At 49.6% G+C, this 23,537-nt stretch overlaps 7 protein-coding genes across 7 annotated transcripts; 1 reads left to right on the top strand and 6 right to left on the bottom strand.

The window, feature by feature from the left end:
- Positions 1–60: 60 nt before the first annotated feature.
- BLM10 (proteasome activator BLM10) lies at positions 61–6,498 on the bottom strand (the record flags this gene model as incomplete). Its single annotated transcript, NM_211706.2, has 1 exon — positions 61–6,498. One exon carries the CDS (start codon positions 6,496–6,498, stop codon positions 61–63), a length of 6,438 nt encoding a protein of 2,145 aa, NP_986644.2.
- Positions 6,499–6,899: 401 nt separating this feature from the next.
- SMC1 (cohesin subunit SMC1) lies at positions 6,900–10,568 on the bottom strand (the record flags this gene model as incomplete). Its single annotated transcript, NM_211705.1, has 1 exon — positions 6,900–10,568. One exon carries the CDS (start codon positions 10,566–10,568, stop codon positions 6,900–6,902), a length of 3,669 nt encoding a protein of 1,222 aa, NP_986643.1.
- Positions 10,569–10,943: 375 nt separating this feature from the next.
- AGOS_AGL024WA (AGL024W-Ap) lies at positions 10,944–11,360 on the bottom strand (the record flags this gene model as incomplete). Its single annotated transcript, NM_001355354.1, has 1 exon — positions 10,944–11,360. One exon carries the CDS (start codon positions 11,358–11,360, stop codon positions 10,944–10,946), a length of 417 nt encoding a protein of 138 aa, NP_001342235.1.
- A 281-nt stretch (positions 11,361–11,641) lies between these two features.
- Positions 11,642–13,912, bottom strand: CDC4 (SCF ubiquitin ligase complex subunit CDC4; the record flags this gene model as incomplete). Its single annotated transcript, NM_211704.1, has 1 exon — positions 11,642–13,912. The coding sequence occupies one exon, from the start codon at positions 13,910–13,912 to the stop codon at positions 11,642–11,644; it is 2,271 nt and encodes a 756-aa protein (NP_986642.1).
- Positions 13,913–14,294: 382 nt separating this feature from the next.
- Positions 14,295–14,972, top strand: WWM1 (Wwm1p; the record flags this gene model as incomplete). The annotated part of the gene is made up of 1 exon (NM_211703.1): positions 14,295–14,972. One exon carries the CDS (start codon positions 14,295–14,297, stop codon positions 14,970–14,972), a length of 678 nt encoding a protein of 225 aa, NP_986641.1.
- A 503-nt stretch (positions 14,973–15,475) lies between these two features.
- Positions 15,476–17,116, bottom strand: AGOS_AGL026W (AGL026Wp; the record flags this gene model as incomplete). Its single annotated transcript, NM_211702.2, has 1 exon — positions 15,476–17,116. One exon carries the CDS (start codon positions 17,114–17,116, stop codon positions 15,476–15,478), a length of 1,641 nt encoding a protein of 546 aa, NP_986640.2.
- Positions 17,117–20,853: 3,737 nt separating this feature from the next.
- AGOS_AGL027W (AGL027Wp) lies at positions 20,854–23,487 on the bottom strand (the record flags this gene model as incomplete). The annotated part of the gene is made up of 1 exon (NM_211701.1): positions 20,854–23,487. One exon carries the CDS (start codon positions 23,485–23,487, stop codon positions 20,854–20,856), a length of 2,634 nt encoding a protein of 877 aa, NP_986639.1.
- Positions 23,488–23,537: the final 50 nt, after the last annotated feature.

The following is a 23,537-nucleotide window of genomic DNA, read 5'->3' as shown; positions in this document are numbered from 1 at the left end:
CGCCCGGCGTGGTGGGCGGGGCGACCGTTGTATATAGAGCGTTATTTAGCAGCGCGGCGCTCAGGCGTAGTAGCTGCGCCACAGCACGCCCTCCAGGTCCTCGAGCTGCTCGGGCGCGAAGGTGTAGCGGTCCAGGTGCCATGTGTCTGCGCGGACCTTCTTGAAGTTGCTGATGACGTCCTTGGCTGCAGTGCCGGAGACGCCCGCGGCGCGGGTCCAGGCGGAGAGCAGGCTGAGCTGTTCGGGGATCCAGTGGGGCAGCGGGAAGGCGTAGGGGAAGGCGGAGACGACGGCGCCAAGACCGATGATGGAGCCGTGGATGCGCGGGTGGGAGGCGGCGGTGCCCTTGCGGTGGACGGCGGGATCGAAGGCGCCGAGGCGGCGCTGGAACATGTCGATGAGGCGGGGGAGGCAGGCGGGGTCGGTGAGGTTGTGGACGATGCCGGAGAGGACGTCTGCGGCGCGGGTGCGGACCTCGACGTAGTTCTCGTTGAAGAGACAGGCGATGACGAAGTCGAGGATGCGGTCGCGGTCGCGCTGGCCCATGCAGAGCATGTGGTGCGAGTAGAGGTTCTCCGCAAAGTAGAGCTGCGTGCGCAGCTCGTTGGAGCTGGTGAGGTCGGTCTTCTCAAGCAGGCCGACGAAGGCGGGGACCTCGTCGCGGCGCAGGGGGGTGTAGGAGAGCGAGACGTAGAAGGAGGCGGGCGAGATGCCTGCGAGCTTGCAGGTGTCACGCATCTTCTGCAGGTTGAGCAGGAATGGCGCGATGTGCTTGCTGACGAGGGGGACCAGCACGAGCTGGTTGGGGCTCTTCATGATGTGTGCGATCCAGTAGAGCATGGTGGAGGCCATGTAGTAGTACTTGGTTCTGAGCACCTGCTGCGGCGTGAGGTTGTCCAGGGACCTGCGTTCCTGCTCGATCGCGTCGAAGAGGCGGCAGATGTGGGTCTCGTACGAGTCCGGCAGCCGTTTCAGGTGTCTGTCCCTGCTGGACGCGAGGAGCTGGTCCACACTCTCAAAGGACGGGCTGATGCGCGCCTGGATGAGGGCGCTCATGAGGCGGGCGACCTCCTGCCGGACCTGGTCGTAGGGGTGGTCGAAGACGAGGTTGACGAAGATGTCTTCCAGGTCTGGGGCCTTGTACTCGAGCATGATCAGCATGCTTCTCAACAAAGTCAGCTTCGAAGCTTGGTTTGCCGAGGAGTCTGAGTTTATATCTAGCTCCGTCCCGCCCTGCAGTAGCTTCATGAACAGCGGGCGCAATCGCCTTATGTCGACATAGGTTGGGAGCCACCAACAGACCATATTCCATATGTCTACAGAGTCCTGATTGAGTTCTCTGTCTAAGCAGTAGCTTAGGAACTCGTCCAGGAACTTGTCACGTTTCTGCAAGTCCTCGACAGTGGTGAACTTGGCCGCAGTCATGAGCCCTGCAAAAATCTCGATGGACATAATCATCGATGCTTTATCATTCTTATCGTACAGAGACAAACACAGCTGCAACAGCTGGTCATAGGTCACACCACATATGTCGTTTGAAATTAGGCGGCAGAGGAGTGAGAAGAAGGATACGTTGCTGTTACTGAACATGCCCCTCGATTCGTTGTCTTGGATTAACAAGGTTGCTAGTTCCTGTAGCCAAGGGAGACTGACCCGGTTCCCAAAGTTCTTCAAGACCTCGAAATCCTCGGGCCTCAAGTGCAGATCAATTTGGTCGACATTTTTCACCACGGGCAATGGAATGCCCCACGCCATCCAACCGATATACCCAAGCGCGTCGATATAGTAAGTTGACGAATCAAAGTTGGACATCTCATCCCGGAACTTTTTGGCAAAGCCCGGTTCTGTAGTGTCCAACAACTCAATATATCTTCGACGGAAATCCGACCGGAAAGCATTGGAAATATCGTAATCGTAATCGCCGATCGACAATATCTTGCTGCTTATAGCGACGATGTTAGAAATAGCCAAGTGGATTATCACCGGGTGCTTCGTTTTCGTCAACGCAAACACTTCCTCCAGAACACGCGAATTGGCAGAAAACTCGAGGCTACCTTGGATTCTAGAAATGAACTTAACGATAAACACTGGTATTTTCCAACCTAACTCGGCATTTTCATTCAGGTACGCCAATAGGCTATCTTGGATAGCAGATAATAGGGAATAGTAGTAGTCACGTTTGTTTGCCTTGGCCTTCCTTACGACATCAATCTGGATGTCGATAAAACTATCATTGGGGCTCAACGCCTGTATTTCATCCAGGTTGATGACACATACACTTGAGGGAATTTTGAAGGATGTTGCAATACTGTTAAGCAGCTTATCAGCATAAACTGCAACATCTAGGTCGTTCACCTTACAGGCCTGGAGGAGTAAAGATATGAGGTCTCCCAGGTTTTTGTAGTCGGACATCAGCTTCCTGTGGATTTTTTTCATAAACAAAACCTCGAGGAGTACCTCGACATTTCTATATTCTTCTTTTTCGAGCGCTTGTCTCAGTTCCTTGATGATTTTGGTAATTGTCAGAGAGTATGAACCCAGGAGTTGTTTCATGGCATGCACCATACATCCTTGCGCTGGCTTATGAATATCTGGATAGACAGAAATCGCCAAATCTATGACGTCTCGCAACAAGGTCGACTCTAGCTTGGAAGGTACCCTGTTGGTTGAACGTAGTAAGACACGCGCATCGTGATGGGAGTGAACATCGGCAGCAAGGTATGTTCTGGTGACAGGGTCAGAGACAGAGTGAGCCAAGCTCTGGATATTTTCCAAAAACTCTAGGTCCAGGAACGAACTTGGATCATCTTTAAAGATTGTTTCCTGGCCGACATCGGTGAACCAAACCTTCATCCCATGTAACAAAATCTGAAATACACCCGGATTATCGGTAAAGTTTGTTTTCAAAAACTTGAATAGTGTATGGAAAAATTTACCAATCTTGGCTCTAATGGCATGGACCCTAATGTACCTATTGTCGCTCAATTTCTCCTCGGTGGTGTTTCCAAAATAGTAGCGACAGGTAAATAGTTCCAGATCTCTGAAAACTATGGCTGAATTCATCGCTGAGGTACCATCTTCGAAATGACTACCAGGGGCAGGTGTGGCAACCACAGAAGGCACACCTGAGATATTTTCTATATCGGGAATTTCTGTGTCCTCAATCGGTGGATCCTCCATGACAGGCATTTCATCATTTACATCTTCGGCTAGTTCCTGATTTGCAAGTGACTCAGCTGACTCATCGCCGTCATCATCCAGGGATTCATGACGAATTTGTTCTATATCCAACCTGATCTCTTGATTGTCACAGTTTTGCTCACGGAGTTGCTTTAAGAGCAGAAACTTTTTCTTATACGGGTCCATTAACTGTGGATCGCTCTTTTCCTTATTAAAGTCAGGATCGAAAAGAAGACTGGCACCTGATAATGAGTGAGTGATATTGAGAAGACATTTTTTCAATTCATCAACATAAGCAGACTCTTTATTAGGATTTTCCATCATCGCCGTGATTTTCTTCATGTAGTCCTCACTAAAGGACTCCAGCAAGTATATGGCGAAATCAACCTCCTCGCTACATGGAACGTGCCAATTAAAGTTGGTATTTTCATCATTATATTTTCGATCATCAAATTGCAGGCCTCCCCACCTGTCTGAGTTCGAAATTTTTGAATCTTCTGGGAAGAGCCTGCACTCTGTGACCTCAATACTAGTTAGACTGCTCAACGCACAGTGCAGAACCATCGAAGTTATGACATCTAATGGTGGGTTGGTAATGGTGTTTTGAATGAACTTCAACAAATCAACAAATTCATCCTTGTATTGAAGCATTGCTTCATGAGATTGCCTAGTGATGTCGTTTAAAGCTGATAGGTAACTCACTAATTTCAGATCTCTTCTCTGAACTTCGGAGGAGCTTCGAATAGAACCAGCACCTCTTGAAATTTGATCCCTGATGTTGTAACTGAGATCCATGAACCATTTCTTGCTCAAACTATTATCTCTTCTAACAGCAGCTCCCATGGGTATCGTCAATAGTTCATAATTTGGGCTGCTCTCACTGAAGACATCCAAGTTCCAAAATGATTTTGATATCAGTTGGCAACAGTGTTTAAACATAGAATCAGGCATAGATTCCATCATTATCATTGTTGTCTGATTTATTTTGGTTATGAGTCCTTCCTCTAAATCGGAATCAACCAATTCCACCAACTTATCGACATAGATCTTCAAGATATTCTCAAACTCAGTGGTAGAAGCTCTAAAGGCATTATCCAGAGTTTCTGTATCATACTTAAAATCTTGAGAAGATCCTCCATCCTTTAAGAAGAAGATGTGTTCCTGGATGAATGCGACAGTTTGAGAAGCAAAGGTTAGGTATTCATCCTCTTTGACAAAATTCTCCAATGGAATAAAGGTGAAGATCGAAACCAAAGCATTAATGGTATTGCTGGTTAGGCTTATGTCATTAGAACCAATTTTTGATATCAGCATCGTTAAGATATTACTGATATGGACGCGGTAAAGAGGGTGAATTACCATATATCTGACAATTCTGGTGAATTGCTTTAAAGAAGTTATCACACGATGAACCGAGTGAATGTACTGATCAGTTAACGAGTCATAAAGGTCAATCAGTACCCTGTCGTAAATTTTGTGGCTGTTGCTGGGGTTGATGTCCAACAAGTAAGCGAAACTTGAAATATAATAATTTGCCATGTCTGTATCTTTATTTTGAGATCCCAACACTAAAACATCCAAAAAGAGATCAACCATTTGCTCGTTACACTTAGGAGTTAGCCATAGCTCTTTTCTAAATCCCGTTTCGGTCAGCTTCTTTTCCTTTACCCACCTCTCGTGGTACATTTTGATAAGACCATGGACAAACTTCGCAATCACTTTAGTCCACTGGCCACTATTGGATGGATGCACGAAAGTTTCTATACTCTTAATTAAGAACGACAGATTGCCAAAAAACTGGTCAGCGTATGAGCCGTTTATGGAATAAATGAGTGGCCTGACTGTTCTAGAATAAGAATGGATCTGATAATCATCGCGAAGATGGTTCTGTATTCTATTCAAAATAAAGTCCATCTGCTCTTCCGTAAATATGCCATAGGGTCCAAATGATATGCCCGAGAGCCTAACCAGTCGAGGTGATTTTTCCTTTATTAAGCTAAGATAAGCGTCTTCGGCAACACAGCCAGTGAAATCATACAAATGAGTATCGAACACCATAGAAGCAGAGGTAGATGACCATATATTGAACATAAATGGGAAGTAATCAATAACATTACGGTCCTCTTGATAATGATAGGGAACAAAAGAAGTAATAATGGGCAAAACGCAAGACAACGTATGCGGACTGAAGCTTGCAATAAACCTATCCATCGTATTTTGTAGAAGCTCTCTGTCCTCTTTGTCATAAAACATTTTTGACTCATGTGCTAACTTCAATAACAGTCGGAACAACTGTAAGTCCGCTTTGGAAGTGATGTCATATCTAACATAGTCAGACTCCGGGCAGGGCAAAAATTCTGTCAAGAAAGCCAACATTGGCTTGTAATCCAGTTTTAAACCGTGTTCAAGGAGTAGTTCCCTAAAGTTAGTGCCCATATCATCATCTGTGACAAGACTTTCAAACATGTTGATGTGCATCTGTCTGTATATTTTTTGGCCCTGCACCAACGATAAGTGATAGTATACCACTGCAAGAGACTTCCGAACGCTAAGAGGAAAGTCAAAGTGAAGGCAGTTCTTTAATTCATTTGTCCAGTGGTTGACATTAATAACACTAGAAGACTTGGCCGTTATTTTCCCTGACGGACCGAAATCGGGCCCACCCAAGTCGTAGTCATTCCCATCATAATCCTGACTATCGTCCTCGTCCTCATCATCCTCGTCAAAGTTTGTGATATCATTCACCTCCAAGTCCTCCTCGGCAGCAAGCCGGAACATGTCTGTATTCAAAGCCAACTCATCGATGTCCTTTCTGAAGTCGGCAAGATCCTTACTCGTGATTGTGATCAATCCCTGGATATCCAGAGTGCTGATCCCAATATAAAGATTCACCAGAATGTGACACAGATACTTCGCCTGCTCCTTATGGCTCTCGGTCGTGTACGGCAGCTGCTTTTCGAAAGGCATCTTTAACTTCTCCTTTCTGCTGAACCACTTGGAATTGGGGTCATATATATGTTGTTCATGCTTTTCCGCATCGCTCACGTAGTCTAGGTTATAATATTTCAAACGCTGCTGCACTAGATCTTCGGTTTGCAGGCCGCCAGTCCTCTCCGAAAGAACTGGAGTGGCTGAGCGTGGCCTAGGGATGCCACTGGGGGCACAGTCATTCGTCAAGTTGTTAAACAGCTTGGCTCTCTTCGTCGATAGATCGTCAGAGCTAGAGCTCGACCTCGTTAGTTTCATCTCGGTCGTGCTTAGTTCCGCAATTCTCCTATTCTTGAGCGGAATAGGCGCCTTCAGATTATGTTCGTTCATGAAGCTGGATTAGTAACTTTTGTACGGTAAAACTTTTCTCGCTAAACTACCGGCTTTCAGGACAGGGTAACAGCTGTGCTATATCCGCGGTGGTTACCAGCAACACGAGACTTTTCTATATAGTCAGGACTTTTTGATGTTCGTTGTTCTATATAACGCCGCTAGGTAAGTTCCCACCCGAGTACAGAGGGGTCTTTTATGTAGTTTTGTTGTCCCACAGTCTTCAACGATCCCTATTCTTCAAAAAATGCTTAGTTAATAGTCCGTGGTTCTAACGGCGGTAAGGGCCTCGGGGCCAGCTCATGGGGTACAAATTTGTCAGCTGGCCCAGGTACCAACGCCCGTTAAAAGCAGATGGGTATCGGTGATGACTATATATAGCAACTACGTTGATTGTGGGTTCACATGTCGTCTGCGTATTGGGTGAGGTCGGTAGTGATAACCATCGAGGAGTTCTCGTGCTGATTACGAAAAACACCAGCCATGGACTCGGACTTGCTGAAAAGGTTACTTTTCAGGGAGATGACGATAAACTGCATTTTCGGACTAGCGTGGCGGCGGATATAGGCGGCAATGCGTTCGACATTGGTGACATCGAGTGCAGCATCTACTTCATCTAGAATAAAAAAGGGGCTGGGCTGGTAAGAGTTGATCGCAAACAAGAGGGCAAGGGCCGCCATGGTTTTCTCACCGCCGGACAGGTAGTCCATGTCCTTGAAACGTTTCATTGGCGGAGTTGCATGGTACCTAATGCCTCCCAGGTACGGCTCATCCTCATCTTCCAGCGTCAACGATGCGCTACCACCTGCCAGCTCCGCGGTCGATCCGGGGTTCCTGGTCAGCTCCCTGTAGATCCTGTCAATGTTATCCCTCACGTGGTTAAAGCATGCCAGGAACGTATTTATCCGCTTCTCCTTGATCTTTAGGTACAGCTCTTTCGCTTTCCTTTCGCTTTCTTTCAACTTGTCACTCTCCCCAGAAACAGCGTTGAATTGGTCTCTAGCTTCATCGAAACGCTCAACTGCTTTGGAATTAGGTTGCAATTCTGTCAAAGTATTGTCTATTGCCTTTATAGAACTCTCAAATTCATCCCTAATATGGTGACTGCTGCTCTCTTTGTACCTGGCAGATAGCCGAGAATAATCGACGGAAATGTTGTTTCCCGCTTCAATGGTCTCAGCGTCTATTCGTTCTATTGCCAGATCTTCAAGCGCAGAGCTATCCAGAGGTAATTCAATATTGGTCATTTTGCAGTTTTTCAATATATTCACTCTTTCTATGCCGACTTTCTCTATATCCTCTTTCCATTCCGTTATCTCTCGCTTGCAAGTTTGAATACTATCGTGGAGGTCATTTATCGTATCCTCAATGATTTTTATATTGTTGCCCTTTTTCTTGAGTTTTTCTTGTGCCTCTTCGAGTACTTTAGTCTCTTCTGCGATTTGATTGGTAACCTGCTCGAGGTTCGACTGGATATCTGTTTCCTGGGAAGTGAGGGAGTCAAGTTCGCCTTGAACCTTCTTCAAGTCCTCCCTTGCTTTCTGTTGACGCTTTATTGTGCTTTCTAACCTTTCAGTCTCAAATTCAAGCTTATTTTCTATGTTCATGACTTCTTTTTGCAGCTGCTGCAATTCACGCGAGTGTTTCCTGAGACGGCCGCCCGTGTGTTGCTCATATTCCCCTATATCGAACCCTATTTTCTTTGAGAAATCTTTGTAGACCGACGCTTGCAGATTCGCCTTATCCTTCGCTATGTCTGCCATTTGGCCATCCACTTCTTCCACCATTTTATGCAAGGAATCAACTTTTGGTGAGTACTCTTTTTCTATTAAGTCATCATGATAGTTCAACTCCGTCAATGCTTCCTTCATGGACCTATTCAACTGGTTCAGTTGTGACCTTAATGAGGAAATTTCTGTCGATAGTAGCGAAACCTCATTCTCATAGTCTCTAGATTTTATCGAGCCAGTCCTGATACCGGTGGTCAATTCAGATAATTCGGTGGATATCTTATCCTTGAGCAATAAGAGACTTTGATATTCTTCTTTATCCCACCGGTTAGTATTGTTTTTAGTAATACCACCAGTCATTAACCCAGCTCTATGGATCAAAGCACCTTCAAGAGTAACGAGCTTGGATTTTACGTTACGATTCCACTTCAGGTTTCTGGCAATATCTAGAGAGTCACAAATAATAGAGTCAGAGCAAACATACTGCATAGCTTTCTCAAGTGAACTTTCATATTCAATTGCATCCAGGGTCAAAATGCAGCCGGTATTATCCCCCGCAGGTAATGTAGGCGATGAGGTGTCTATTGTGTCTAATGGAATGAAAGAAGCTACCCCGGAACGGTGTTTCTTTAAGTAGGAAATACACTGTTGAGCGACCGAAAGGGAATCCACAATCACAGAGTCAAAATTTTTGCCGAGGATCGTGGAGACACCCACGGCATATTTTTCTTTCTTTGGGCGGCAAAGATCATGAACAAGACCTCTCACGCCTGGAAACAATCTCCGAAGAGTTGCAACATTCTCGCGCAACTTGCGCTCTTTGTTTGTCTCTCTCTGGTTTGCGCTCAAGTCATCCAATTTAGCGAGAACTTCCCGTAATTTATAACTTAGTTCGTACTCTTTGTTATTTGCTGATTCAATTTCGGACTGAATCTGTTTCCACTCTCGGACTTTTTCTGAGTGAATAGCATTTTTATCATTCAGGTTGCCTGTTCTCTCGGATACTTCAACTTCTAGTCTCTCAATATCCACCTTTAAATCATGCTCGGCCCTTGTTTTGGAAATTCCAATACGTTTTTCAAAAACCGCGATCTCTTCCGAAAGCTCTTCTTTCTTGTTTTGTAGAATTGCCAGTTTTTCCTCAAACTCGGAGCCACCAGAGGAAAGGTAGACCTCTTTCAGTTCTTCATACTCTTTTTTCTGCTCTTCCGACAGCGTAAATTTTCCAGACGCGGATTTTTCAAGTTCTGCCTCGAATGAAGCCTTTGTCTTACCGACCACCTTCAACTGGTTTTTCAATTGTTTGACATAGGATTCTTGTCTCTCAATGTCCCGCTGCAAGGAGTCTATCCTCTTCTCAATGTTCACCATCCGGCGGGTGGTGCCCTGGCGCGCACTTCCTACTGGAAGCAGCTGTGCATTCAATCTGGCCTTATCTTGCTGCTTCTGCAGAAGCGTTTCACGTCGCCTAGCAAGTAGCAACTCCTCTTTGGCGACCAGAGATTTGGATTTACCGAGAATGGCCTCCTCATTGGACAGTTGCCGTTTTAACTGCGAAAGCTTCGCCTTCGAGTCTTTGAGAGACGCCACCAGACCAGACCTTTTACTCTGCAGATGGAAAAGCTGCCATAGCATGAACTGTTGCTGGAGTTTTACGCGCTCCGCTAACAGCGATATGTATTGTTCCTCTTTCTGCACTCCCTCCTTGAAGCTCTTCAGGTCGATCTGCATTTTACGTCTGGCCTTGAGAGACTCGTTGTATTCCGCGCTGGCCTTTTCGTAGTCGTCCTTCAGTCGCTCGTACTCCCGCTGGTACTGCACAGAACCGGACACCTGCTCGAACAGCTTGGTGAGGTCCACTCCCGACTGCGATGCGATCTGTTCAACGTCGCCTTGGAAAACTAGGAAGTTCCGCGCTTTCACCAAAATGCGCTCGCCCTCCAGGACGTCCACATACTCCTTGTACCCCACTGTCTTCCCGTCCAGTTTGTACGTGCTGTCGCCCGTGTTATGGATTACACGCGTGAACTCCATGCGCCGCTCCGCGCCCGATGCGTCCTGCTTCACGTAGAACGCCGTCACGTACGCCGATTTCGGGTTATTCTCGTGCGCGCTGCCCCCTTCCTCCATGCGTCCCCTGTAGATTAGGTCCACCAGTGCGCTAGACCTTAGGTGGCTGCTGCGGATCCCCAGAACAAAGGATATCGCATCCATCATGTTGGATTTGCCCGATCCATTGGGCCCAACGATGCTAATGAAGTTCTTGCCTCCAAAACCCACATTGTGCACACCCTTGTACGACTTGAAGTTCTTCACCTCTAAGCCAATCAGCCTCCCCATCTTTTTGAGACACTGAAGCTCAGTCTAACTGCTCTCGATGTTGTTAGTGCGCTGTTAATATGTCCAAACAAACGCGATCTTTTGCATAATCGGATGGTCAATCCGGGACGCGTATATTCGAACATCACGTAACACGAAGTTGAACACACGGCCTTCGACGCCCAACAGCTCATCCTCCTGCATAGGATCACAATCTGTAGCCTGCTGTAGATGGGCCAGCCATCGACTGCGCACCGTGTGGCATGGTTGAGTAGTTCAGGTATACCTACTGACAGTAACGGATAATCAATATGTCTTGGTGTTACATATGAGCTTCTATGTGCGGCCAGCGTTGCTAGATGAACTAATAAGGTGTGCAGTATGGAAGCGCACAGCCTAGAACTGTTCCAACTCGAAGTCGGTACCAGTGTTGTCCAAACGAGAGTATGTGCCTGAGGGGCTTGCGAGGAGTTTGCGAGTTGTCCATAGGTTGAGGCAGTAGATGCCGTACATAGCGCAAAGGCTGAGCAGTAGGTTCAAGCACTTGAGCGCTGCACCCCTCAGGGACTTCCGGGACATGGTGCGTACCTGGATCACTATGTTCACGCCAAGGAGGAAGATGACTAATGACGAGACGACCATCACCAGTGCGCAGCCCAGCAGGCCGGTTGTAATTGGGAGGGCGGAAGGTCGGAGGGCTGCAGACGGCGAGTATACGTCAGAGGAGTGGCCATCAGATGGTCTGAGCGACCCGGATTGGCGCCTTGAGGCAGGGCTGGAGTGCAACAGGGATGATGACTGTTCAGCGGCCATGTTAGCGGTGTTAGCTAATGGTTCTAGCAGAGGACGAGTAAAGGCTCCAGGCTGTTACTAGGGCTGGCTACAGCAGTACCGAGATTATAGTATAATGCGACAGGATTCGTCGACTCACGTTCCTCCGCTGGCATGCAATTTTTCGATTTCAAATTGCACCTCTAAATTTTTGACAGATGGGAAGCGAGTAGTGCTACAGCGTCTAGAAAAAGACAACTCCGGTATTGCTCATAGAGGATATCTTTTGGCCATGCGGCACAGACTAGATTTATATATATTGGCTAGCTAGAGGCGGTTGGATCGCCACGTTGATTCCAGTAGCTATTGGACGTGGAGGGCGGGGACCTCATCGACATATAAGTCACGGGCCTATTTCTGGAGCCAAAGTCCAATATCTCCACGTAGCTGTGGTCTTCCGACTCAACTGCAACCACCAATTTTCTGTTGTTGAATTTAACCCCCCAGATTTGTGCTGCATCATTTAGCAAGTGTCTATGTACCAATCTTCCGGTCCGGAGGTCGTAGATATTAAACTGGTGTTCCGAGCCGCTCACTAAAATGTTGTCCGAGACAAAGAAAGTGGTTATGGCACTCTGGTTGGTGTGGTGAAAAGAAAAACGTTTTGAGTAGTCTGAGGCGTCCCACCCGCGAAGTGAGCCGTCTGCGGCTGCGCTGACCAAATATTTATCAGATAACCCGAGAAGCCCGACAAGAGCTGTATGGCCGCAGAGGGTGCGCACGGAGCCGGAAACCTTCAATGCAGAGGTAGAATTAATCTGTGAAACCGGTCCATTATTGTTGATGTCAGAAAGATCCCAGACCTTAACGGTTGTATCCATACTTGCAGATATGCACCGCTTGCGCTTGTGATCATACAATGTAGAATATATCCTGTCTGTATGCCCAGTCAAGACATAGAGGAGTTTCATCTTTGCAATGTCCCACACCATCAGGTTATGGTCATACGACCCACTCACCACTATATTTCCATGGCCGGAAACCGTGCGAACGGAGGCCATGTGGCCCCTAAGAACACCCACAAAGAAGGGGTTATCTTCTATGCTGTTGAATTGCCTCATTGCATTGGGATTGTAGTCCGGCGAATTAGGATCTGGAAGTTTCCAGACATGCAAGGTATTATCCCGCGAGCCTGTTACGACATACTTGATGCCGCCATGTTCAACGACATCCAAACAGCGCACGGTAGAGGTATGGCCCCTAAAGACGTGAGTGCACTTACCGGCCTTTACATTCCAAATTCTGACTGTCCGGTCCGTGGAGCCACTCACAAGTATTTCATCGCCAGCGTATTTCAGGGCCCATACGCCACCTTCGTGGCCAACGAGCTCTAATTTGAACTGTTCTCTATCAGCATCGTAAACATTTATTCTTTTATCGTCGGCGCCGGTGATAATATAGTTCCCCTCAAACTGAAAGCAAGTCACCACCTTGGTCCTGTGACCATCTAGGCATGTCCTGCCTGGTCTATAACACGGGTTACACCAGTTTTCCAAGAGCCATCTATTTTCTAGAAAATCCAACCGGAAGCGATCGCTCGGGTTGGGTAAATGACGGTGCTTTTCCGGTATACTATCGCAGTAGGAAGAGAAGCAGTCTTCGGTCACAAATCCCTCGCTTAGCATCATGTGCTTCCACAAGTAGGGACTGTTCCTAATGAGGTTATTCCATGTCCTGTTTACCAGAAGACAGGAGCATATGTCTTCAAAATCCAAGTTGTTTAAGATATTCATGGATACCTCCATAGGTAAGTATTGCAAGAAGTCTCGCTTCAAGTGATCCTTTAGGTATGTGGAGAGGTCTGAAAGCTCGCTGCGGTTCAATTTGGACAAGAGCTGAAACACCAAGTTCTTGAACGCCGAGTGTGGGAGCTGCAGAAAAGCGTTCGTCGCGATGTTCTGCATGGTGTCCTGCAGCGTCAGCGAGCTCCGGTGCGCGACCAGGCTGTTGCCCGCCTCCACTCCCCCCTGCAGGCCGCTGAACGGCGGCGTGTAGCCCGGCGATGCCAACGGCGAGATGGGAAGCGCCTCTTCCACCACCGCCCCCACGAGTGCGCCCAGCCCGGTCGCCGCGCCCTCGTCCGCAGACAGTGTTGTGTCGTGCAGCTCGGCCTCGCCGTCCCGCTGCGCACCCTCCGCGCACGCCGCGTCCGCGCGATCCGCGTCCGACGCAGCGCGCTCCGCGTCCGCGTCCGCGCGCTGCACGTCCGCCGCCCCCCCGCTGCCGCCTGCGTCCCCCCCCTTGAGGTATCCCAGCTGCTCGAAGCCCGAGTTCGGTGTCAACTCGTCCGCATCCGTCTTGCTGCGCTTGTGCGACGACGCTTCGCACAGGTCCGGCTCCTCTGAGTCCTGCCGCCGCTTGAGCGAAGGTGGCTCGTGCCCGAGCGACCCCAGCAGAAACGTCGACGCCTCATCCCGCGATATGGTCTTCTCTATCTTATACTGGTAGGGTACGGGAACGGTTGCTAGTGGGTACTCTGGCGTGGATACAGAGTACCTACTGTGAGACTCTTCTCGTTCTGTGACCTTCCTCATCCTTTTGTGGCAGCTCTACCTGTTCCTATTATGCTATGCTGCTTCTTGCTCTTAGCTGGGACGCAGCGTCCTTCGAGTCTGGTTATGCCTGCTGATTTGTTTTAGTAATAGTCCTCGCCAGGCAAACTTTGTGTTGGAGTTTTTCGCTAATGAGCGCTCTTGCGCTTAGCCGTGAAAAACCGCCTTGCGCGAACTAGATCGTAGCCCGCATCCACCTCGGCTGACACGAGCAGAAACGCGTGACAGTCGCGGCCACGTGCGCACGTGACCCACGTGCGCGGTCACGTGACAGACTCGCGGCGTACGACCACAGCATGCTACTGACTATATAAGGCCCCCCCCCCAACCGGTGCCACGGGCTGTGTGCAGGAGGCCACACGCCATGACAGCGCAGTCCAAGGAGGTGGCACCCACGGTGCCCGAAGGCTGGAAGGCGGTGTTTGACGAGGAGTACAAGACGTGGTTCTATGTCGATCTGAAAAGCAGGAAGTCGCAGTGGGAGGCGCCTGCGGGCACGTCGTGGCCAGCGAAGGGTGCGCCGGACGCGCCACCGGCGTACGACACGGCCGTCGCACGCGCCGCCGCGCACGGCGCGCAGGCCGTTGCGCCCCAGCCCGACTACGGCACACAGGCCGGATACGCGCCCCAGGGGTACGGCGCGCGGGCCGGGTACACGCCCCAGCCCGGCTACGGCGCACAGCCCGGCTACGGCACACAGCCCGGCTACGGTGCACAGCCCGGCTACGGCGCACAGCCCGGCTACGGCGCACAGCCCGGCTATGCGCCGCAACCCGGTTACGGATACGCGCCGCAGCCGGGCTATGGTGCCGCGCCCGGGCCGTACGCGCAGCAGCCCGCGCACGGTTACCCGGCCGGCGCAGCCGCCGCGCCGCAGAACGGCGGCCGCAACAACATGATGATGGGCGGCCTGATGGGTGCCGGCGTGGGGTTGATGGCCGGGTCACTAATGACCACAGCCATGTATAACCACGACGAGGACGTGGCCGATGCTGCCTACGACCGCGGCTATGAAGACGGCTTCATCGACGGCGACTTCTAGGCCGCACCCCGTCACGTGCCAGACCCGTAGAGAGCTAGGACAACTTACGTAACGCGTCGACGTACGCGGTAACAGCCTGATGGACGGACCGCAGCCGGCCGCGCGCGGCGCCATTTTTACCGCCAAGGGTACCGCTTTCGCAGGCCGCCGACGCGGCGGCGGCAATAGCGTGCCGCAGGCTAACAATGGGGCTGCAACGAGCTGCAACGGATCTCGTGCCCCGCTCTCGGGGCTCTCTCCTGCGCGGGAGTGGGGTAGCTTGGAGTCTCATGCGCCCTCTGCCCGGAGCCGCTGGCGCAGGCGCGGTTGTAGCACGCCTTTTGAATCGCGGAGACGTGAGGACATTATCAATTGTATCGCTGCAAGGCGAAGCAGGAGCTAATACACATACTATACAGGAGCTTGTTCGGCATCCCTGTAGGGGAAATAGCAAGGTGTGGCCGGGCGCCCGGCGCTCTGCGGGCGCGGGGCCGGTAGCAGGCCGGCGCCCGGAGGCTGCGGGGTCAGAACATGAAGCGGAAGCTCTTGTTGATGTTGCGGCCGTCCGCGCCCATCTCCTTGTGCCAGTCCATGGTCCCCGCAGCGATCTTCTTGTTGAGCCTGATCAAGTAGAGCCGGAGGGTGAGGGCGAAAATCACAGCCAGACACTCTGCGCAGATGTTGAAGGACATGGCGATTCTGTAGCTGGGTGCGCTGTGCTTGGGGTACAGGAAGCCGTTCCAGATCAGCATGACGTTGGCCACAGTGTTCATCATGGCGAGCGACACGGCCCGCTTGAGCGGGGGCCGCGGGACGATGTGCGAGATCCAGGAAATGCAGATAATGTAGCTCGAGTAGATACTGGCGGGCATCAGGCACATCGCGAAGTAGCGCGGCGCCGTCTTGGTGGACAGCATGGCGACGAGGTAGGTCATGATGGCTACAGGGACGGGGATCAGCATGTGGAAGAAGCGCTCTTGGGTGATGTCAGAGTGGCGGGCCCAGCACCACGTACAGATCATTGCGATAAAGAACGGCGGGGCAGTCAGCAACAGCGTCTTGGTGCGGCTGTAGTTCAGGGTCTCCACGACACTAGGGTAGAAGTTCTGCACACCGGAGCTGGCCACGAGGCAGCTGACTGTGCCCGCGATCAGCCAAACCTTGGGGTCGCGCACCGCCAGCTTCAAGGCAAAGCGGTAGTTGTTGTGCTCGTGCAGCACGGCCTCGTCGTCGTCGTACTCTCCGACGTCCATCTTCAGCTTCCAAATCACAATGTCCTTCTCCATCTGCGAGAGAAAGCGCGTGTTCGAGGGGTTGTCGGGCAGCACGATGTAGGAGAACGGCACAGTCACGACTGTGAGGAGGCCTTCCAAGAGAAAGCACCATCTCCATGGCTGCAGGCCACCCACGCCTTCCATGCCCCGAATGATGGCAGAGGACAGCAGCCCAGAGAGCGCGCCGCTCAGCAACGAGCCACTGAACAGAATCGCGTTCCTGAAGGTCAGCTCCTTCTTGGTGTACCAGCAGGACAGGTAGTAGAGGCAGCATACAAAGAACCCGGACTCCACCACGCCTATTAGCACGCGGAGGACCGCCAGCGAGGCAAAGGAGTGCGCTGCCGCGCAGCAGGCCGAGATCCCGCCCCATAGAGTCATCAGCACGCTGATGAACAGCCGCGGCTTGCCCAGCCGGTTGAGCACGATGTTCGAGGGCACCTGGAAGATCGTGTATCCCACAAATAAAATCGACACGGCGGTCTGGTACTGCAGAGACGTCAGTTTCAAGTCTTCCTCCAACCCGCCGAGCCGGGCCGAAGCAATATTGGTGCGGTCCAGCTGGTTGCAGATATAGATCCAACAGAGCATGATCAAGATGCGGAAGTCCATCCGAAGCCTCGTTTTGCTCGCGAGTTTTTCCAGCTCCTCCGTCGTCAGGTGCGCCAGTGAGTCCGGAATTTGCTCCCGCGTCTCGAATATCGATTTGGGCTTCACTGGCACCGCCTGTTCAGACTCTGACTCTGATGCCTTGCTGTCGTCAAAACCGTTTGGATCTGTGTACTTTAGAGATACATCTTGTGGTTCTATGTTGCCCACATACTCTGCGCGTACCTTTTCGTCCAGTTTTTCTGGGTTCGGTGTGACCACCGGAGAATCGTGCTGGACCATGTCGATCTTTCTTGAATAAAAGACCTGTCTTTCAATGGCTGCTTAAAGTATAGCAATGAATCATTCGGGACTAGATCTTCCAAGTGAGCTTTATACGCCTTATATACACGACAGGACCGGGCTCTCGCCGCTTGTACAACTCTCCTCCCCACATAATTGCGGAAGTCCTAGGTATGGGCAGACCCGCCCGCCGAACAGTACGTAAGCAGATCCATTGGCTGTCGAGCTATACTGCACTGTGGAGAAAATCCTGCGCCAAGAGCCCCAGCGAATCGGCAGGGATAATATGTTGGGGTTCGACAGCTCGTCTAATTTTGAACGCGCGGTCTCCTACGTGGACGCCCGGGGCCATCTCGCAAACGACTTGGCCAGGTCTGTGCTGACACGCATATAGAAGTGTTCGAGATAGCGCGATTACGAGATAGGAACGCTGTCTGGCGCCAGGCAAGGCATGCAAGCCCTTTTACCGCGCTTCTGCACGGCCGCGGTGCCGAGGATGGTATTATATAATTCGACGTCAGCTGCGCGGGACGCAAGATTCGAACTCCCCGCTATCGTATTTGAGTCCTGGCTGTATGATCCGCCATAGTGTTTACAAGTTGGCCCGGGAAAGCAGACCACTTAACCAAAGGCACTTCACATCGGCCAGGAGTAGCTCAGGGAGGGGCGGGACTACCCCGTTGTACCCGGAGAACCGTTGGCATACAATAACAGGCATATCCAATGTTTATTAAGGGGATAATATAGACAGGTAGCTCCGTACCAAGGCAGCTGCTGACTGCGGCAGATGGCCGATGTCTGGTCCGAAACACCCTTTCTCCGCCAACGCCGTTGCGGAGATGGGGTCGTCGTCCGCGCCAGAGCAGCTTGAACGATTGCCCTGCCAATTCAAGGCAGCACACACTACTGAAAAGTGACTATCACGGTGGGAGAGAAGACCCGCCCGCACGTGAGTGCGGCAGCCGCTGCGTAGTCGCGTCCGTTACCGGTGCGGAGACGATACCTGCGGAGGGAGAACTGTGACAAAACGGCTGCGATGACGGCCGATGCAGGTGGGGCCGCAGTGTAAGAACTGGCCACGATGCCGATGGCAAACAGAAGCTTGTTGAAGGCCCGGGAGTATGGTGTGGCGGAGTAAAGCTGACTCATTCCTCTGTCATAGGCAAATGCCCAGGAGCTCGCCAATGAGCCAGTGCCATCTCGTGATGGGGTAGCCGGCACCGAAAATCTTTTGGGGTAGCCGGCACCGAAAATCTTTTGGGGGCAGATCACACTCTAGAATACTGACGCATTGTAGTGACCATACCCGGTCAGCAGGTAAATTTGTAACTCTGGCCCTCTCAGCAGGAATGCGTGATGTTATGCGGCCGCCAATTGGGCACCACGAGGTTTACAAAGCTGTGTATGAGCTCAATGTTCATCTGGCTGCTGATTAACGTGATTGGGGGTGTTTTAGAATGGTGTGCGAGTTTCAGATTGGAGATACAATTGCCATCTGTCCATCGACCTTAAAGCCAAAGGCATTGACCAGCATATGTTAGCAGGAATTCCCAAGCAAAAGAATTTCGGTCATCGCTTGTATCGGTATGTCTATGCTGATGCTGGCACCGAAGATAGATTAAAGCGTGGTAATAGTTTTATGGCGATAACCTATAATAGAACTCCAATTTGTGAACCCTCAGCCAGCATAAACACTACATCAGTAATTATTTGCGGTTGCGCGTCATGCTGCAGTGTGCATTGCGGTAGCTATCCAAGTTTGGTAGCCATTTCTGAACATAGCCCGCCACACTTCCTTCGACTTGAGTGACCACAGGGACGTTATCGAATCCTTCTATGCGTTGTAGAATGATTTACCATATTCTACCAACCGTCGACTCCCATGTATGCATGCATATGCCATTCCATTATCAAGAACACCATTAACGGTGTGTTTGTGTAGGGGGGGGGGGGGGGGGGGGGCGGAATACTATCGGCCCTTTGCCTGTTCGACTCCGTGCCCATTTAGGATCATGTGCGTGTAATACACGCCTCCTCTATTATTGTACTGAGGAACGTGGTTAAATATTGACAGTCGAAATAGGCCGTTTGGTATATTATTATGACGGGAATGAAGCTCCAAGGATTGACCGGTATAGTCCGTGAACGTTGAAAAGAATGGAGCAACCATAGAGTCATTGCCAGCGCATCGCCAGCGGAAAGCAGGTAATGGGCTGAACGGATGCCGTCACCACCTCCGGTAATCGCAACTCTCCAGAGTCTGGCTTGGTCCATGATAACCAATTAAAGATGCCCAGTGTGTCAGACACATTGGGCTCCAACTGTATATGAGCTCATATCCGATGGCAACGGAGCATTTCATGCCACCAGATCCCTCTACATCATCGGTTTTCATCATGCCATTTGTTCTGAGTTATTGCCGTCATCGCTCCTGGCCATAGTGTCCGTGTTGAGGGCAGAACAAACCGCCTGAAGGGTTATCAAACCTCGGAGCCCAGACCTTGGAGCTCGATGGAGAGTAAGTCCTGGTAGCTTATGAGCGTTGATTCCCCATAGTGCACTCTGGGTGAAAGTATGCAGCAGTGGAGAATATACTACCGTGTTCGTGATAAAATAGGGTAGAGTAATAAGTGTCTGCTCCTTCTCAGACCAGGGGTTCTCGATATTGGGTACAAAGCAGCTGCCAAGTAAAATGAGGTCCCGGTGTGGATAGGGTGAGGCCGCATCAGCCCGCAGGGGTTTAGCCGCATCTTACCACAGACATACTAAGCCGCACGGGAGGCCTTCCGCTGCGGAAAAATTCGTTGAAGGCAGAGCCAATTCAGGTCTGACATGTGGTCAAGAAATATGCACGGAACTTTCAATCGAAATTTCGGGTCATCTTCGCGATCAACGACAGCACGGACTTCTGTATGACAATGGTAGTTGAGCATCGATGCAAGCGGTTTCATTTCAACTCTATCCTTGGGTGGTTCTGTCTTTACTCTGTTTTTGCAAGACGGTCTAACTCGCTTAAGAGCATCCTGTTCAGATTGAGATCTGACTTTTGATCATTAAAGCTACTGCCTAGAATGCTCAAAGCCTGTTTAATGGATGATCCTCCAAGCTTTGAGGTAATAGGCTTGACTGGTGGGGGCAAGCATAACAGCTAATTAGCGCTGTTAGCCCCATTTGCCCCATGCTAAGTATTTTTGGCTTATTATAGGATGCTAGCGCGTCCGCGCGCACCTGCACGAGACTCTGTCCAGAGTTCTGTCAATTGGAAAAAGAGCTTGGCGAGGATGACAATTAATTTGTGGTCGTCCCCTTATATTGATCTTGGTCGGCTCCATTTCGGCCATGGCCGTGTCCTGCAAAACCATTGAGCGTCTTTGCATCCTCAATTTAATATATTCGAAATTCGTTATATTTAATACTATGCTCGCGTTCAGCTCTCTATCTTCAGAAGCGCCACTGATCGCCTTCATTGAGACAGTCTGCTAGAGTCTCCGACAAGCATTATCCACCTGAGTCCAAGATTACACACTTAAGCCATAAAAAGATTAATACACAAGCCACAGTTGAGCTAAAAATTAGATTATGTGATCAGAAAAGTCAACCAGGACGCTAAATTTCGGCATTGAGTCTCCACAGGCCTGCTTATAATGTGTTCCGCTTTTCTTGAGTCTTACTCCCTCAGACGCTTGTGAAATGGTCATAAATAATAACACGCCTTCTACTGAGATCCGAGAGACGCCCTAAGGAAGGCTCCCCCGGGGTGGGCCAAAATAACCTCTTTCGGTAAGTTTGACATCTTTTAGAGGTGTAGGGGTTGCATCGATACCAACATCGTTAATCGTATTGAGAATCCAGTCTAATCTTATTTCTGGATATTGTATCGCAAAGAATATCGTGATAGCTGAAAATATAACTCCACAGTTGAAGGCTGCAGCAACCACATAGTTGTATTTTTCCCAAATTCGCAGATGATACCTTCTGAGCCAATACTGGCCAATAAAGGCCACATAAAGCTTGGATGTGTAAACTCTTAGGTTATACGGAGGCATCAATGAAATCATACCTGTCACAAAGACCACCGGATTGAAGCTGCGTGGATAATAGAGTTTGTATTTCCTAGACAAGCGGCACCAGCCTCCGAAAAGCACTCCTAACAGTGCACCAATTAGCCAACACCATTTCATCATCGGGTATAAGTAGCTGAACACCTTCTTTGGCCCAATTATTCCCCATACAATAGACGCATTGTAGTATGTCCTGGGGCCTTGGCAAATAAAGCCGCTTCTGTTTTTTGGATTACAGAAATCAGGGACATTATGAATCTGCCAATTAATAACAGCAAGACTGACAATGACCTGCAGCAGCACCATGGACAATTGACCGCGGAATAGAGGCACTGGAGGTATTTTGCAATAGTGAGCCATTTTCAGATTTGATAAGTAGTTGTCGGCTTGGCCATCGATGTTATAACCAAAAGCTTTGATGATCATGAGGGCGTAAGGGTTTCCGGGAAGCAAGTAACCTGTTATCATCTGCACGAGCAAATTGAGACCGAGACTTGCACCTGTCGTTGATTGAAGAGTTGTTAGTGGTAATAAGAATGCAACATTGAGACCAACAGCCAAGAAGATGCCCCACACAGGTGTATTGGTCTTGTATGTAGTAACCAATATAATCGCCAATACCAGAGATATAAGGAAGATAGCAAAGAACCACCATTCGGGAACTTCCGGGTACTTGCGCATTTCGCGGCAGTGTGCATCGTCGTAACCCTCAAGGATAGAGGAGTCATTTTTGTGAAGATTCCTCCAAGTATCTAACTTCGTTAGAGACCACAATCCAACCCCCAATCGTTTGCAAGCGCCACCTAGAATTTCATACTCTGTGATAATACTGTATGCAGCAAGGAGCGTGTATAGAGAAATAAACGAGCCATATCCAACAATATTTCCAGCTGAATAGTATGGCAGTGAATACTGTTGGTATTTTTGCCAGTCTAATTTAAAATCAGTAAGCACTTTACTGGCGTCGAAAAACTTTCCTTCGTTACTATACAATGGTTGACCAAATATCGGCAAATACTGACATTCCATGTAGTTAGTGTAGTAAACTGCTATTATAATCACAACAGAAAGTAAGGACCCGAGATATTGCAAGAAAACAGTATAAAATGGTAACGCCAATGCCCAATGTGTGATATAATTCCAATCTAAGGTAGGCAATGGGTTTGTAGCAATACCGTACCTGCCCCCAGTAATGGCAGCGAGATTGAAGTTATTTGGCTTAATCCAGGTTAGCCAATTCAGGTTGCTGAGCACATCAGCAAAAACCGTCGGGAACCAGTTGTAGATAAACATGCCAATTCCAAAGTAAAAGAAAACTTTCCTGATACTAGTACCTTTTCCCACATCTTGGGCAAGTAGTGCATTGTTCAAAGCTATTGTGGGCATAGATAATGGCCAAAGTGCGCGTGCGGGGAAAACCACGAAAGGCCTCAGAAGACCCGCAAGTCCGAACCCCATGAACTGTAGCGATAGAGATAGGATTATTTGGAACCCTAACGATGTGGGATCATTATAAAACATATCTTGCGTCAAGATATTAAAATAAGAATAGAAGACGCCTGTAGTAATACTGTACAGCAGCGTGGCAAACATTTGTTCCTTCTTGGACCAAGAAGTCTGCAAATTCAATTGGAAACCATAACCTGGAAATATGGGTATCCTAACTGCAGGCATAAATTTCGACCATAACGTTCCCAGTATGAAGAACAAAAACTGCGCCGCCATCGAGGAGAATTCGATTAACGGATAACGGGATTGGAAAAAGGTTGTCAGTCCACAGCCAATAATAGTAATGGTGGTGGTCAGGAAGTAACAGCGGAACGTTTCCACTGGGATAGTGGGATCATCTCCGGGACCCACAACCGCCCGAACCTCGGGATAGGGCGAGTGGTAGTAGAATAATGCAGCAAGTAGCTTCAACTGAAAGACTTCTGTCTCATCGGTGTGGTCAAAGTCGCCAGAAGTAAAGCGCTCTAGGTCGGTAGCTTCCTCCTCCGTGATATTCGGATCACCAGCGTGGTCAACGGCACACTTTTTCAATATCGTCAGTGACTTTTCTATTGTCAATTCATTTATCCGTGCTACAAGATAGTGAACAACCGGCGGAATATCTTCCAAGTCCGCGTGTTTGTAGCCCATCTTGTGAAGAAGGAGAATAAGGTGTTCATCGTCTAGCAGCGAAAGTTCCTGAGTGTCGGACAATGGCACATCCTGCGAGCCAGCCTTTCCATCTTTCTCAGAGGCCGGAGCACAAGGGGATGGTAACCTGTCGGAGTTCTTTTCTTTGGTATCCACCTGTTGAAAGTCCATTATGCCTCATCGAATTCTCTTCCGGAGCAGATAGTCGTCTGTACTCAAAC

The sequence above is a fragment of the Eremothecium gossypii genome, chromosome VII (genome assembly GCF_000091025.4).
Source record: "Eremothecium gossypii ATCC 10895 chromosome VII, complete sequence".
Classification (NCBI taxonomy): domain Eukaryota; kingdom Fungi; phylum Ascomycota; class Saccharomycetes; order Saccharomycetales; family Saccharomycetaceae; genus Eremothecium; species Eremothecium gossypii.
Note: the sequence above shows the minus strand (reverse complement) of the source record. Positions and strands in the feature narration are given on the sequence as shown.